A 15,216-nucleotide genomic window follows, 5' to 3' on the forward strand; every position below is an offset into this window, starting at 1 on the left:
AACCCCATATTGCATTGCGTACAACAAAAACACTAAAACTTGTTTCCGGTCACGCACACAATTCTTTAATACATGTTTCCGTAGTCTTCTGTGGTTTAATGGTTATTGCGATTGCCTCTAAAGGAAGAGAGAAATGAAAAGACACCTGCCCGAAGAGGCTGTTGAAACAAGAAACACCACCTAATGAGACACTTTTTACTACATTTGGGGAAATGGGTCCACAACCAATCAAAATTCAGTACCCTACAGCTGGTAGCTCATGTCTTCTGATAAAAACAAATGCAAGTAAAATATTTGCTAGTTCAATGGCAGAGAAAAGGGTTGGTGAAAATTGTCGCAATGTCTCTTTGAAAGTTCAGTTTGGAAATCTAGGAAAGCAAAGCCATGCTGCGTCAGAGAGTACTTTCAGGCCCTCCAAACGGAATGAATGTTTGGTAGTTGTCTTTGCTGAAATTTGCTTTCATGTTCGGCATCCCATAGTGCAAGATACAAAATACTCTGACCATGTGGCAGAAAAATTCTAAACTTGGGTCAGTTATACCAGTTTGTGAAGGGCCCCACTGTGGAAAGAACTTGTACTCTGATCAAAAGTAGTAAACAAAACCTTGAAATGCCTGAGAAAGCAAGTCCATCCTGGCAGAAATCTGAAATGGTTGATTCTCCAGCAAGCAAAACATTGTTGAGAGAGGTTTGACTCCCCTGAAATGAAGAAAGTCTTCCCCTTTGGTGGAGAAAACATTGATCAGTCAGTGTCGGTAGAGGATGAAATGCACCGATGACTCAACATAGATAATCTGCTGAATGATGGATGGGGTTAAAAGCTTGTATCGTTATCCATCCGGAAACGTAATTGTACGAATTCCTTGAGAGTCGCAAACAAAAGCATTGGTCAAGAATATAGCCACTAAGTGTAAAACATGTCACTGAAGGAAGATGACATTTTGCCCGAATTAAAGCAGGCAATCTAAAATTTGTTATCCACGGAATTTTGGGAGTATTTAAAGTCTGGTTCCGATTTTAGAAATCTTAGTGAGCTTGCTGGTTTCTCGAATAATTATTTATGGAACAAGTGTGAATTTATTGACTGGTTTGGTTACACTGCGCTAGGTGCGAGTGGACTTACAGATGACTAAGTGCTTAGGTTGGCCAGATATAAAAAAATATATTTATTTATTGATATGTACCGCACTCGATATCATCCAAACAACATTTGCTAACTTTAAGTGAAGGAGCTGTTAACCCCATCGATTTTGCTTGTGCCAACTGATCATAAACGACACTTTGAAGCGGACACACAACTAGCTAGTGTGGTTGAAGGTTTCCCTGTCATAGTTTCTTTTACACCAACATTTGAAATATCAAGCTTTTACCAAATCCTGTTGAATTAGCACAGCCAGCGGATCTTTTCCAGATAACAGAGGAATAAATATAATAATTATTGCATCTTTTAGCTGCATACGCAATTTGCGAGACATTCCGAGTTCTGATAAATAATGAAGAGCTTTTTTTAAACTGCGAATCAAAGTTTTCAACAATATACACCAATTTCCTCCTTCCCGCAATTAGTGGAAATAAATATTGAAAGATTGACAGGCAGTGGTCAAAGTTGCACCAATCAGAAACTCCGTTATGAGCGAACAGAGTTTCTCTGAAAGAACAATGGCTTCAGACAGGCGTATATATTTTTTTCTTTCCCCTTCGCCCTCACCTCTCTCGCTCTCGCCTCTCCCCAAACTCCCTCTGCTCCAGAAATTCAAGAAGGCGGCCAAAATTACATGCTGAGCCCGTGACCACTTAAATATCCCTGCATTGCAGGCTAGACAAATCCCAAAACACGTCTAGGGGTAGCAATGCATATCTTATTTACTTGAATATAAGTGCCATGGCGCTTCTTTAATTTTTCAGGGCTCAAATGTGGGGCTTATTTCAAGGGTGGTGCCTATTTGAGGGCGGCGCTTACTTAAAAATTAGATGCCACATAGGAATATTTTTTATCATTTTAACAATTCATTTTCTATCTGTATGGAAATTGACAGAAATGTCTTTCAATTGTCACCATTTGACTCTGACAAGCTGTGAAATACAATCACTTTGAACTGAAGAACATCAGGTTTTGTTGTAAATAAATTTCCCATGCTATGTTAGTCTGTTACTTTTTAGTGTTTTTTTTAATTTGACAAAATTCCTTGAATAAGTGCCACATTGGGGATGCGGTGCTTATTCAGGGGCGGTGCTTAGTTGCTTTTTTGTCCCAAATGGGGTGGTTATTCGAGGGGGGCACTTGTTCGGGGTGCCAGGCACTTACTAGTAAATACAGTATGTCAACTACGGATTGCAGACTGCCTACTCAGACTAGGGAGGCACACAGTCAGAGTACTATGTATTGAATAATTTCCACTGTGGACTGAGTATAAAAATAATGATAACTTGACTATCTATGCTACGCCGAATGTGACAAAATGTCAAGTCCCCTAAAAATAAAACAAGTCACACCATTTATAATCAAGTTGCCAACAATTAGCATCAATTTGTTTGTTGACCAAATCAACTTCCTCGCAATTTATGTCACTTCTCTTGTTGTGCAATTCATGTATTCAAGGCCCGCGCATCGAATGTCAAGCTGGATAATTTCAATTCAAGATGCTTGTTTTATAAATCAAGAAGGGAGAGAATAGCTTTTGATCAATTGTATTTTCGAGGGGGACTGAACACCTGTGGCAAAATGATTAAACGCGAGCAAATCTGAGCGAGACAGTGGCCGCTGAAAGTATCGAGGATCTTGGTCTACAGGCGAATCTTTCACTCAGCCCAAGCACAGGAATACTCGTTCCTCGCATGTCGCTATAACTTCACCCAGTTCCCGAAGTTGTGAAGAGTAACTCGCTCAGAGACCCAATTGCGAATGATTAGCGAAATGAAGCACGTCTACAACAAGCAGTTTGAGTAACCAATATAATCCACCAGAAAATTATGGCTAGAAAAACTGACAACAGGAGACATTAGGGAGTTTAAGAAACCAAGAAGGCTATGGCGCCGAAAACGTTACTTCAAACTATTAGCTTGAGCTATCCTAAGTGCTAAGTGTTTCAAGACGTTTCCATCTTGTTTACGTTGTATAAGATAGGCGAAGTATTCGATAACCAGAATCGTACGAATGGATTTGAAAAAAAGAGAAAGAACAAAAGATTCACTGTTTGTTGTCCATGTTGTCGTCAAAACCCGAAAATTGGTCATTTTACGTTGTTGTTTTAATGAGTACGAGAGTCTGCCTTACAAAAATGCATGCTGCACGTGCAGCATGATAATTTCTTCCTCTTTTAGGGCCTGTTTAATTTATAAGAGGCGAGCCAGCCCTGTTAGACGGGCTGGCCCGGTAAAAGGGATGAAGTGTTTATATGGACGATTTCAGCCAGGTTTACCGGGATGAATTTTAGGGATTTGTTAATGTGTCTTGTAACCGTCAAAGTCACGCATGGGGTACCTGGTGAATTTTCTTGCTTTGACTTTCGAAACGAAAGGTTCATTTTAGCACTAGCAAGTACGGAATGGCATTTTAAAACAAAAGATGCAAAAATAATCCTGTGATTATGCAAATCCGACTACGTTTTCAAGGCAACCCACACGTCATGAGAATTTTTCATCCCAGCAAACTGGGCTGGACCGTTTATATGAGAATTTTTCAGCCTGGCTTGCCGAGATCTCCGTAGCTCAGACCGGGATCTCGGCAAGTGGGCCAGCCCGCCTTCTGATATAAACAAAGTGAAATTTTACTAAATAAAAACAGGCATGAGCCGAGATCTTGGCAAAGGGGGCCTAGCCGGACTGGCCCGCCTCATATATTAAAACAGGTGATATTACTGTTTTTTGGTGTTGTCGCTGCCGTAGCAGGCGTCATTTCTTAAACTCCCTATTGGGACGTTAAATGGGTTGCCCACCATTACTGGTGCAGTTCCCCTCGAAAATAGAATTGATCAAAAGCTATTCTCTCCCTTCTTGATTTATAAAACAAGCATCTTGAATTGAAATTATCGAGCTTGACCTTCGATGCGCAGGCCTTGAATAAATGAATTGCACAACAAGAGAAGTGACATAAATTGTGAGGAATTTGATTTGGTCAACAAACAAACTGATGCTAATTGTTGTCAACTTGAGTGTTAATTGTGCAAGTTGTTTTATTTTTTAGCGGACTTGATATTTTATCACGTATGGCGTAGCATAACTATCACTGTCTAGCTTCCAGAAACAGTCATACTGCCTTGAAAACCTGAAACTGTCTCTAGGGAAAATTTTATGAAAAATCTTACCTTACAGCAGAGTAAAGGTCCAAAGTGGCAATTTATCCAAGAAATAATGATCCATATGAAATGACCAGAATACACAGAAGATATGGTAGTGTTGCATTTATGGCAAAGGGCAGACTTCAGGCTAAAATTTGGATTTTACCAAAATTTAAAATCTTCTGATTTCTTTCTAATTTTTTGCATGTCATATAAAGATACGCCATGAAATGGTATCAATGAGCACATCCTAAGGACAAGCTGAGCTACCTGCCATTTGCCCTCTCACTTAAAGACAAATTATGACAATTAACCTCTCTGATATTCCACCTGTATTTGTATGTTTGCTATGTTCTTCTCCAAAGCAAAAGTAAGGGGATATGCAAAGTCTAGCCTTGATTTGAGGTGTTGTCGCTTTATTTTGTCTACTAGGTGATGCAAGCCTATCAAAAGTCAAGAGCTGACAGTCAGCTTGCCCCTCATGTGTTTCGCATGTGTCAGGACATCCTCAGATCAATGCACTACTCTTTAAAACGTCAATGTTGTGTGTTAGCAGGTGACAGTGCATCAGGGAAGACAGAGTGTTTAAAGCATATTCTATGGTACATTGTACATGCTACAACACTCACTAATGTCAGCCTAAAGCCAAAGTTCTCACAGGTAGAGTGTGTTAATTAAACATTTTCTGTGGGGCAGGTACAAAAGTCAGACTGGATCAACTTGTATTGCTCAGTTTGTATCGAGCAAAAAACGGTTTTCTTAACCTATTCGACATTTGCCGCAATTTCACCAAGGTTACCTTAAAGATTAGGGCGGGGACAATTTCTTGAAGACCTTTTTTTACGTCGATCCAAGGTGAGCGATCTGAGTTGATCCGGTCCAACTTTTCTACCTGTGTTTTTCTGTGTGCAATTTGTTTATTTTAATATCAGATTCTTTGTCCAGTACTTGCTACCCTTGATCTACTGGCACTCTTGTGGAGATATATGTCTGATCACCTATATTCATGCACAATTTGCACTTACATCTTAAAATTTAGAGCAAATTTGAGAACTAAAAATAACCAATTTCAACTACATGTAATTGTAAAATGGCCTTTCATTTAGGAATTAAGAGAAACCCTATTTGGAAGTACTTCACTAGTACTGTTTGATCATTAGATAACAGTTTGAACAACAAATGCCCCAGGCTAATAAAGCAGACCAGGTAGCTGAACATGCATTAATTTTGAGCACTCACATCCACAAATCAACCTAATTAGATGCATGCCCAATTTTGACATCCAACATTTGTGAAGTGTCCCTTTATTTGAGTCTAAGCCTAAGTGCTACATATTTCCAACAATTCCAACCATATTAGGTTAGGGTAAAAGCCTCGCAGCCATTCATAGGCTATAGGTTGCTGAGCAAACAACAGTAAAATGGCCTATTCTAGACATCCTCGAATTAGGTTTACTTGTGAAACACAAGTTGATGGAAAACTGTGTTTCCTTGATGTTTCAGTGGACATTTCAGGGTTTTCTTGTAAGACCTTGATTTATCCAAAAAAAGAACTTACACTGGGCTTCTTACAAATTTTCTGAGTTTTACTTCAAATATAAGATTGGTCTAATTCGTACGCTGGTTGGTAGAAATTTAAAATCAACAATACCCCCATTGGATCGGACAAAGATCTTCACTAACTCTCTTTAACCCTTCAATGTAATTCTTTTCCATATCATTTGATAGATAAGATAATTTAACAGTTTAACAGTTTCATGATGAATGATGACAGAGGCAGCCAAGAGTAGAGAACACCCACTCGCATTCTTGGTGCGCAGTTGCCTATGTTGAAGCCCATACGGGCGTATGGAAAACCCAGAAATCCGGAAACGGAACCTGAACCGGAATAGGAAAAAGAAGAAGAAAGGTCGATGATATCCAGTTGTCTTATTTCAGCTAAAAGAGTTTACACACTTTAAACTGCAAAATTGATTTTTACTGATATTGTCGCGTTAACATTGAGACTCCTCCTTGTCCCTTGGTGGCGTGGGAGCAAATTTGTTGCTGAAGCCATGGATGAAAGGAGTCCACAAAGAAAAGTAAAAGACAAAAGAATTCTGAATCACCTTATTTATTGAAATAGAATATTAAGGTAAACAACTACGAACCTCACCTTCCAGATCTCACCGCACTGGAGATCTGGAAGAAACACGGGAAAGGTGAGCACTAATTAACCTGCATGGCAGGTGTTTGCGGGGGAAAGAGAAGGGAAAGGGAGAACCACGGGAGAATGAGGAGGGTGCAAGTGAAAGGACCCCCTAATTAATATGCATATACATAAGGCAGCTGCCAAATCACTAACTGTCAAATGGCATCCAATCAAAAACGTTCACAGGAAAATGCGCTACGCAGGAATGTTGTTTACCGCGCCATTATTTCGAAAACTCTCACGGCAGAGAGTAGTGTGAAACCAAAACACTGTCGCTCGAAAAAGGAGCAGTCTTTCAACGACGTGTGACGAGTTTGTGAAACGTGTTTACTGACGCAATATGTCGCAACAAAATCTTGTGTGAATTTGTTCAGACCATCACTGAAAAAGAAATCGTTTGGTATTGTATGCCACCCTGCAGAACGACTAACAAATGTGGCTGGAATCCATTTTTTAAAAAATATTTTGAAAATTCTTCAGAACTTGTTTGCAACGTGTGTGTAAGGAAAATTAAAAACTGTTGCATAATCTCGAATTTCTATCCAAAACGTTTTGAATCAGATCAAAAAGTTTGCGGCCTTTTTTAAGATTGTTTACGTGAGAGCTCGAAAACAAAGTGACGTTGAATTCAACCGCAATGTTGGTGTTGATTGACACAAATTCAATTCTAGCTAGCAAATTACAATTTATACCATTAGAATCTGAGTGTAAAAATTCGAAAAAACAATAGCATCCTCCCCTTCTTCCACGCGCGCCCTCCTCGTTCAAATGCCTGCCACGCAGGTTAATTAGTGCTCACCTTTAATTTCCCACGTTTCTTCTCGATCTCCAGTGCAGCGAGATCTGGAAGGGGAGGTTCGTAGTTGTTTACCCCTAACATTTTATTCCAATAAATAAGGTGAATTTCTTTTGTCTTTTGTGGACTCCTTTCATCCATTGCTTCAGTTAAACAACTTTGCTCCCACGCCACCAAGGGACAAGGAGAAGCCTCAATGTCAATCATTTTCGTAACTTGAGCCGTTTAAAACATGTCAAGTGATGCCAATGGTACAAACTTTGTAGTCACAACAATATCCTGAAAAAGCAAATTTGCAGTTTAAAGTGTGTAATATAACATTCACCTTTTTTAGCTAAACTAAAACAACTGGATATCATTGACCTTTATTGTTCTCATTCCAGTTCCGGTTCTGGTTCCGGTTCCGGGTTCCGGTTCCGGATTCCGGATTTCTGGGTTTTCCATATGCCCAGCCTGTACCGTATAACCTAAGATCAGGCGCGCTACACAGTCTACCAAACCACTGAAACAAACTAAGAGAAGCCAGGACTTCTTTACCACCAATTAATATCATAATAATATTAGAATCGAACATTATTAGTTCCTAAATATCGGACTGTTTAATACAGTCACTCTGTAACAATCTGACTTTGAATGATACGACTGGATACCCACCCGCAAGCGAGTTCTAGCCTCCCACAAAGGTCGAACAATTTCACCAAGTTCCTAAAGTCTGCTATCTATATACCGGTATGTTCACTAGTTTTCAAGCCACATAACCTAGTCTTAGAACTACTCATTAAGACAATCAATTTCAAATGGATAAAGGGGAAAGTTACTGTTAATGTCTCCTGTACCACCTCTGCCAGTCTTCTTACTATTTCAGCCACCATTCCTAACTTTCCGATCCTTGCGAGCCCTCATTCAACTACATCAGTGGTTACCATTACCAAGGATACGAAATTGAAGGGCAAGTCATTCATGTGTGAAGTTCGATTCAAGAGTTGCAAGTTGAAGTCGAATGTGAAATACAGAATTTTCCACTTCAATGTCAAATTCACAACTTCAATGTTGGATATAAAACTTCGATGGTCAATATGTCAAATTCTGATGTTGAATTTTGACAGAGATATAACTCCATACTAATTACGGTTGACTACGATTCTAAATTAACACTAACGGAATAAACTATACAGTTAAGGAAACAAGGAACATGCAGGAGCGAAACAAAAAGGAATTTTGTGACAGTTATACTGGCTAGCTTTTTGTAGTGGTATCAAGTGTTCTGCTAGAGACTGGATTATTTTTCTGGCAAAGCTCGCATATAGAAAGCTAAACTTCCAAAGACAGTGCTCTTTTTCTGAGGACGAGATGGAGAGACAAAGTTCATTCTGATTATTGTTCACATTCTTCATGTTAGACTTCTTTCTTTAAAAAATCTTTGCTGTCACCAGGTCCAGTTCATTCTGGAAGCTTTTGGAAATGCAGTCACTCATCACAACAGCAATTCCAGCCGATTTACATTGTACTGGGAGGTCTACTTTTCTCCTCAAGGCAAATTATCTGGAGGTGAGAAAAAATTGAATTTCTCCTAAGCTGTCCTTTTTAGTGATTGTCTTGTAAAAGAAATATATGGGATGTTGTGATCCAGGTAAGGTTAGTAAAATTTGTGCAGTCAATTATAACATTGTACTCATCTCAAGGAAAAATGTGTACCAATTTTCTCCTGCTATGAACTATCTTCTTTATTGATCATGAGTCATCTGCTTGGGAGGAAGACTTTGATGTCTTTCATGATATATCTTCAATTTATACTGTCTTAATGATATTACTTTACTAATTTCAACACCTCAACATTACAATTGACTACCCTTCAACATTTTTAGTAACAGCAGTATATGTAGAGTGTTAATGTCATGTGATCCTTCATACAGTACATGTATTTATGTGGCTTACATGTAGTTCACACTGAAAGGTCAAATTGTACTCCTGTACAAAGCACTCACTTTTTTTCTCGAGTTTGCCAAACCATGATTGATTGCATGATACTTCTCTTAGGGCGAAGTTGTTTGAGGTCATATTAGAGCTTATCAAGATTATCACCATGGCAGCTTCTAAAGCCGTGTTCACACTTAACGTTAATATAATTATGATCAACGGAAGTATAATTCAGGCTATCACACTCCATTTAATTTTATTCAATTATAATTTTGTTTACATCTACAAAAATTCAAATACAATAGGGTAACATCACAGTGTGAGACAAAATGGCGCTGTATCGCGTGGCTGCCACAATCATCATCACCATGCTTGAGGTGAGGAGAGAGCCAAGGATATCTTCTGAGAACAGAAGATGACAAATCCAAATCTTTGCTCCATAAAGCGATTAGAAGTTTCGTCTGCTCATACCACCACGTGTTTGCCATTCTGTTCAATTACGCACTGTAATTACTTCAAACAATCCCCTTGAGGTTGTTTGAAGTAATTATAATCCAGTTATATTCCGTAAGGTCGCAATATTAGCAAGTATGATAAATACTGTAAGTAACAGACAACTTTTTTAAAAGACATGTTTCGGCATGCTTATGCCATCATCAGTTTAATGAGTTCCTAAGTGTGAACAGTACGGTTGTGAGTGCTGGCGAATGACCAAAACAGATGAGAAAAAGCTGGATGCATTCTTACATAAGAGCCTTCGTCGGATGTTTAAGATCTACTCCAGCCAATGCGGTTAACAAACAAGGAGATTAGAGCAAGAGCAGGATTGGAGACAATAAGTAAGCAAGCGGCAATGAGGAGATGGACGTGGTTGGGCCATGTCCTCAGAATGGACCATTGCTCACATCCACGAATTGCTCTAACATGGGTGCCTGAAGGCAAACGGAAAAGGGGTAGACCGTGTGAGACTTGGAGAAGGACTATCTAAAGAGAGATGAAAGAGAACAGTTTAGGAACATGGGCAGCAGCAGCATCAGCTGCGGAGGACAGAACAGCCTGGAGGCAGAGAGCCTACAGCCCAATTCTCCACTTGGAGAACGGATAAATGATGATGAAGTGTGAACAGTTATAAAGTCTACGGGTAGATGAAAAAATTATTACGTGACGTAATACAAAAGCAGGTACAATTTACAGCGTGACACCAAACATCAAGGTGTAAACTAAAATGAGAAAAGTGTTGTAATGCTGCAATTGTTTGTTAAGGTCCGGTTTGATCTTATTTATATAAAAAGCTTCTTTGAGTTTTAAATCAATTGAGTTGCTGGCAGAATCCAGAATACTAAAGCACGAAGGGGAGTATTTGTTGTTACATAAAGGAGATGTGTCAAAATACTTAAAAATATGCGAGTTTTTATTAGTTTCCATGTGTTCCTTTATCCTGGTAGAAAAGTGGCAACTAGTTTCGCTAATATACAATGGGAATTACAACACGCACAAGAAAATTGGTAAACTACCATGGAATTTAGAGCAACAGGAGTATGATCTTTAACACTAAACATGTTTTTAATTTTGAATGAAGTGAAAACTAATTTGATAGTTAGGTCAGATTTGCTAAAGCGCTTTAGTAAGCTGTTGGAGTTTAAGTTTCGCTATTTTTGGAATAATGGCCGACAAAAGGGAGTTTAAAATAACGTGACTGTATTATATTGTCATGATTAGTGTTCCAGCTTTTTTGAGAAAAAGACCCGTCAAGATACCACTTGAAAGTTCTGTCAATAATGTGCGAGGGAAATGAATTACGTTTCAAGGTTACAAAAACGGTTTTGTAGTGTGTGCCTCAGTCAATCTGTATGCCTCAGTCAGCTGGGGGCACACAGTTTTCCATAAGATCTAAACTCTTTCTCATGATAGCTTTTTAAGTTTACTCTCAATCTGGAAGTTTAAATTAACGTAAAGGACCCAACCTGACAAATAACCAACATAAAGCTTTCATGATCAATTATTTCTTTAGTTTATAAACTACTTGTTCATATCAACACCTACTCAACTTCAATAGGCTAGGTCTAGTGATGGACTGGTTTGCTCTGTATAGAGTCCTGTAGATCTAAAAAATCCAATGGTCCACTATAGGCAGGTACAAAAGTCAGACAGGATCAACTTGGATCGCTCACCTCGGATCGACATAAAAGAAGGAAGGAAGCAGGAGAGTCAAGCTTGATAATGTGTATTCCCAGTGGAGATCAGTCTACACAGGTCTCCCACAAGGGTCTCTGCTAGATCTGCTATTATTTAATGTTTATATGAACGATCTTAATTACTGTGTAAAAGGCACTTCTCTTAGACTTTATGCAGATGACACGACCGCATACGCCTCTGATGCATCTCCTCTATTCCTTGAATACTTAATTAACTCTGACTTGGAGATTGTATCGAATTGGTTTCAACAGAATTACACTGTATTTACCTGTAAATGTTAGTAAGACCCAGACGTTGGTCTTTCATTGTACCATTATGACTTTCATCTAGATACATGTAATACCAATGTCAAAATAACAGATAGTCTTAAGATCCTAGGAGTAACCATAGATAGCAAGCTGTCCTTCAAGCCACATACATGTATATCAGAGCAGTTGAAAAAGGCTTGCACTAAAGCATCTGCTTTGCGCAAGGTGCGCAAGTTCATCCCTCAGACTACTATGATAAGGTTATATAAAGCATACATAATAATTATTTACTGCCACATTTAGAGTACTGTTAGTAGCCCTTTATTGCTCAGAATCTCTAATGGGCTGAATGACAAGCTAGAAGATACAAATTATTATTATTATTATTATTGGCCCTCATTAAACCTTCTTAATGAGGGCCAATTTCGTGTTCTCAAAAAGTGCCACCGGAAATTCGACTGCCTCGTTTACGAGATGCTATTCATCCAAGAACTGAAGCCTAGCCTTAACACCCAGAGTGACTCCATCAGTGCTTAACTCTTTGTTTAGCTTGTAGCTTATTTTTTTTAATGAACTATTGTTTTTCTTGTATTTAAAGAATATTATTACTATTTCCTTTTCACTTGATAATGACGTCCGAGAACGTCGAAACGTCGTGTATATATATTTTTTAACCGCTTTTTAAAGATTTCTTAAATGTTTTTAAGAATCGTTTTTTCGCAATTTTTTATGGCTAAATATATAGTTACTAACAACTAAATTAGGTTTGTCAAAATCAATGGAATATAGCCATCTTTTAAATATAGGACATTTACAAACATTACAGGCAAGAAGATGTTTTCAAGCCCTTATGCTTCTGTATAAATGAATGGATGGGCAGGGCCCAAGCTATCTCAGTGAACAATTCAACGTTTTGAATTTCAACTATGATCTACGCGGTGCTGGCTGTCGATTAAAGTTGCCACCTGGATGGGACCTTGCCACCTTGGATGAGATGGCTTGATGGAATTTTTGTTAGAGTCTTGTCTTTTGATTTTTCTAAAGCCTTTGACTCAGTTTCCCACAGAGTAGTGATTGATAAGCTTAGGACTGTGGCCGACATTAATCCCTATAATTTATTGTCAACTGTGTTATTGACTTTCTGAAAGATCATAAACAGAGGGTGTGCATTGATAACATCACAGTTCCTTTCCTGCCTATCAATCGTGGTGTGCCCCAGGGCACTGTTCTGGGGCCCGTACTTTTTACTATCATGATGGTTATATAACTAGTTATAGCTGTCGCTAAAGTGCCAACGAGCCAAGCTTGCGTGATCTGGCGCCTGGCGGCTGCAAACATCACGCGGCGTACTCGTGCGGCACTCTCATTGGTTATCGCTCGGTCAACATTTCATCGCTTTGGTCTACATTACAGCTTTTGGTCTACATTACACTCAAATTTGAAGCGCTTCTGAGATTTCGTCCGCCTAAAAATCTTCTCGCAGCTCTATAAGCTGCCGCTTCGCCAGGCCTTCTGTCTTCAGAAGGCCTGACTCGTTGGCAATTATAAAATTAAAGATATAATTCCCACTTCCAAAAATATCTTGATGACTGAATATGCAGATGACGTTACGTGTAGCATACCTGTTGGGCCTAATGTCAATGACTATGCCTCTAGGGAGGTAGAAAATATTAAAGCTTGGGGAGTGAAGAATTTAAGGAAACTCAATTTGAGTAAAACCAAGGAACTTGTCATGAAAGGAAGAACAACTTTGCCCTCTCCTGATGAAATTGTTGATATTAAACGTGTGTCGTATCTGAAGCTTCTTGGAGTGACATTTCAGGATTCGCCAACCATGCAACTGGAATAAGCATTTTGTTGACTTGATGGACAGAGCTCTTAAGCGTATGCATACCCTCAGAGTGTGCAAAAATAATGGTCATAGTATTTTCGACCTTCAGTATCTTTTTAACTCTCTTACATGTACATTGTATTATGTCACTCTTTACTTACTGTATCTGAGTTTGGGGTGTTGCTGCTTATAGTAAGTATTTGAGTCAAATTGATAGGCTACAGAAAAGGGCATTGAGATTTGGGTGTGTACAGTATGTACATGTAAGATCTATCAAACAGAATATCAAAGATGAGGATTTGAGATTATGGAGTAGTATTGTGGATAATCCCTCGCACCCCCACGGAAAAGCAGAAACCTGCCACATCCCAAGTGTCAAAACAGAGAGGTTTAAGAAATGCTTTGTAAAATTAATAGATGCCTCTTCGACTTTAAATGAATCCTAATTAATTTAGTACTTTGCATTTTAATACAGTTTTAACTGCATTTTACGATATGTTGTAAGTCGTAACATTTGTTTGATGACTTCAATAAAGACCTTATTATTATTGTTATTATTATTATTATTATTATTATTATTATTATTATTAGAGAGTGCTTGCATAAATCATTTTCATATATTTGGGCTAGATTATGGAATGGCATCCCATTCAAGGTGATGGAGGCAAAAGAACTCCCTTCTTTCAAGCGCGCCCTACGGGGCCAATATGAGCCAATAGATTTTTATAGCTTTTACATTAAGTGTTTATAGTACATTTGTATTGATAGATAGTTGGTCGTTTCTAGAATATTTATGAATTGTATTGATAAATTTTATCTTGTAAATACATGTACATGTAGTTTAGGAATTTTCTTTTGTATATTTTTTAGTCAACGTACACATTACGAGCCTCCGGCTCCTGGGTGTTTTACGTGGTCAAAATAAAGTCTTATCATTACGATCATTAATTATTATTGTTGTTATTATTATTATTATTATTATTATTATTATTATTATTATTATTATTATTATTCGAGACTTCAAGAAATCACCCTAGCCCTAATCTTTATTAGCTAACCTTCAATTGGTGAAGTCATATGGCAAACATTGAATACATGTACTTTTGACTTACATGTACATGAGTGAAGTCAGATATCTTGATTAAGGCATTTATACTGGGTTAAGCTGTGGTGTCAACTAAATTTGCAACATAACAGTGATTTAACGACTTTAATGAGTTTCCATGAAAATTTACGAAAAAAAGATAATGTTTTTGTTGGTGAAGAGAATAAGAGAGGAAAAATAATCTTAGACTAAGACTTGTATAAGTTCCTTTGCAGAGGACAGTTTTTTGTGTAATAATATTGTGCAAAGCACATTTACAAATTAAATACTTGGTGTTCAGAGAAAGCAAAATAGGGCCATGAATAAGTCATGGAACTCTATGCACTCAGACCATCCCATTCCACTCCATTTATTTGCATTTAATTTGCACTACTGGTAATTCCTTGTTTTGGTAATAAAATGTTCCTTGCAATTTGAAAGATGTCATCATGAAAGTCAGCGAAACATTTGGCTGCAGCCTCTTAGTTGCAACCAACATTTTACCCCAAATTGTTTTTTGAGCGTGTATGAAAAAGTTACTTCTACTTAGTTGTGTTGTCTGTTATTTTTTGTGGCTGATTCCAAGGGAGGTAATGAACGTTTTTGTTAACTGCAGGAAAAGTGCATCCGTACATGTTGGAGAAATCAAGGCTTGTTCATCAGCAAAAGGTACTGTG

At 38.2% G+C, this 15,216-nt stretch overlaps 1 protein-coding gene across 1 annotated transcript in view; it reads left to right on the forward strand.

The window, feature by feature from the left end:
* LOC138003740 (myosin IE heavy chain-like) overlaps nucleotides 1-15,216 on the forward strand; it is a 60,189-nt gene that overhangs the window by 1,302 nt on the left and 43,671 nt on the right. Inside the window, exons 3-5 of the mRNA XM_068849962.1 lie at nucleotides 4,710-4,937; nucleotides 8,697-8,811; nucleotides 15,156-15,208. Of these exons, the coding sequence (XP_068706063.1) occupies nucleotides 4,710-4,937; nucleotides 8,697-8,811; nucleotides 15,156-15,208 (396 nt within the window). The remainder of the gene's footprint in view (nucleotides 1-4,709; nucleotides 4,938-8,696; nucleotides 8,812-15,155; nucleotides 15,209-15,216) is intronic.

Source organism: Montipora foliosa, chromosome 5 (genome assembly GCF_036669935.1).
Source record: "Montipora foliosa isolate CH-2021 chromosome 5, ASM3666993v2, whole genome shotgun sequence".
NCBI classification, from domain to species: Eukaryota; Metazoa; Cnidaria; class Anthozoa; order Scleractinia; family Acroporidae; genus Montipora; species Montipora foliosa.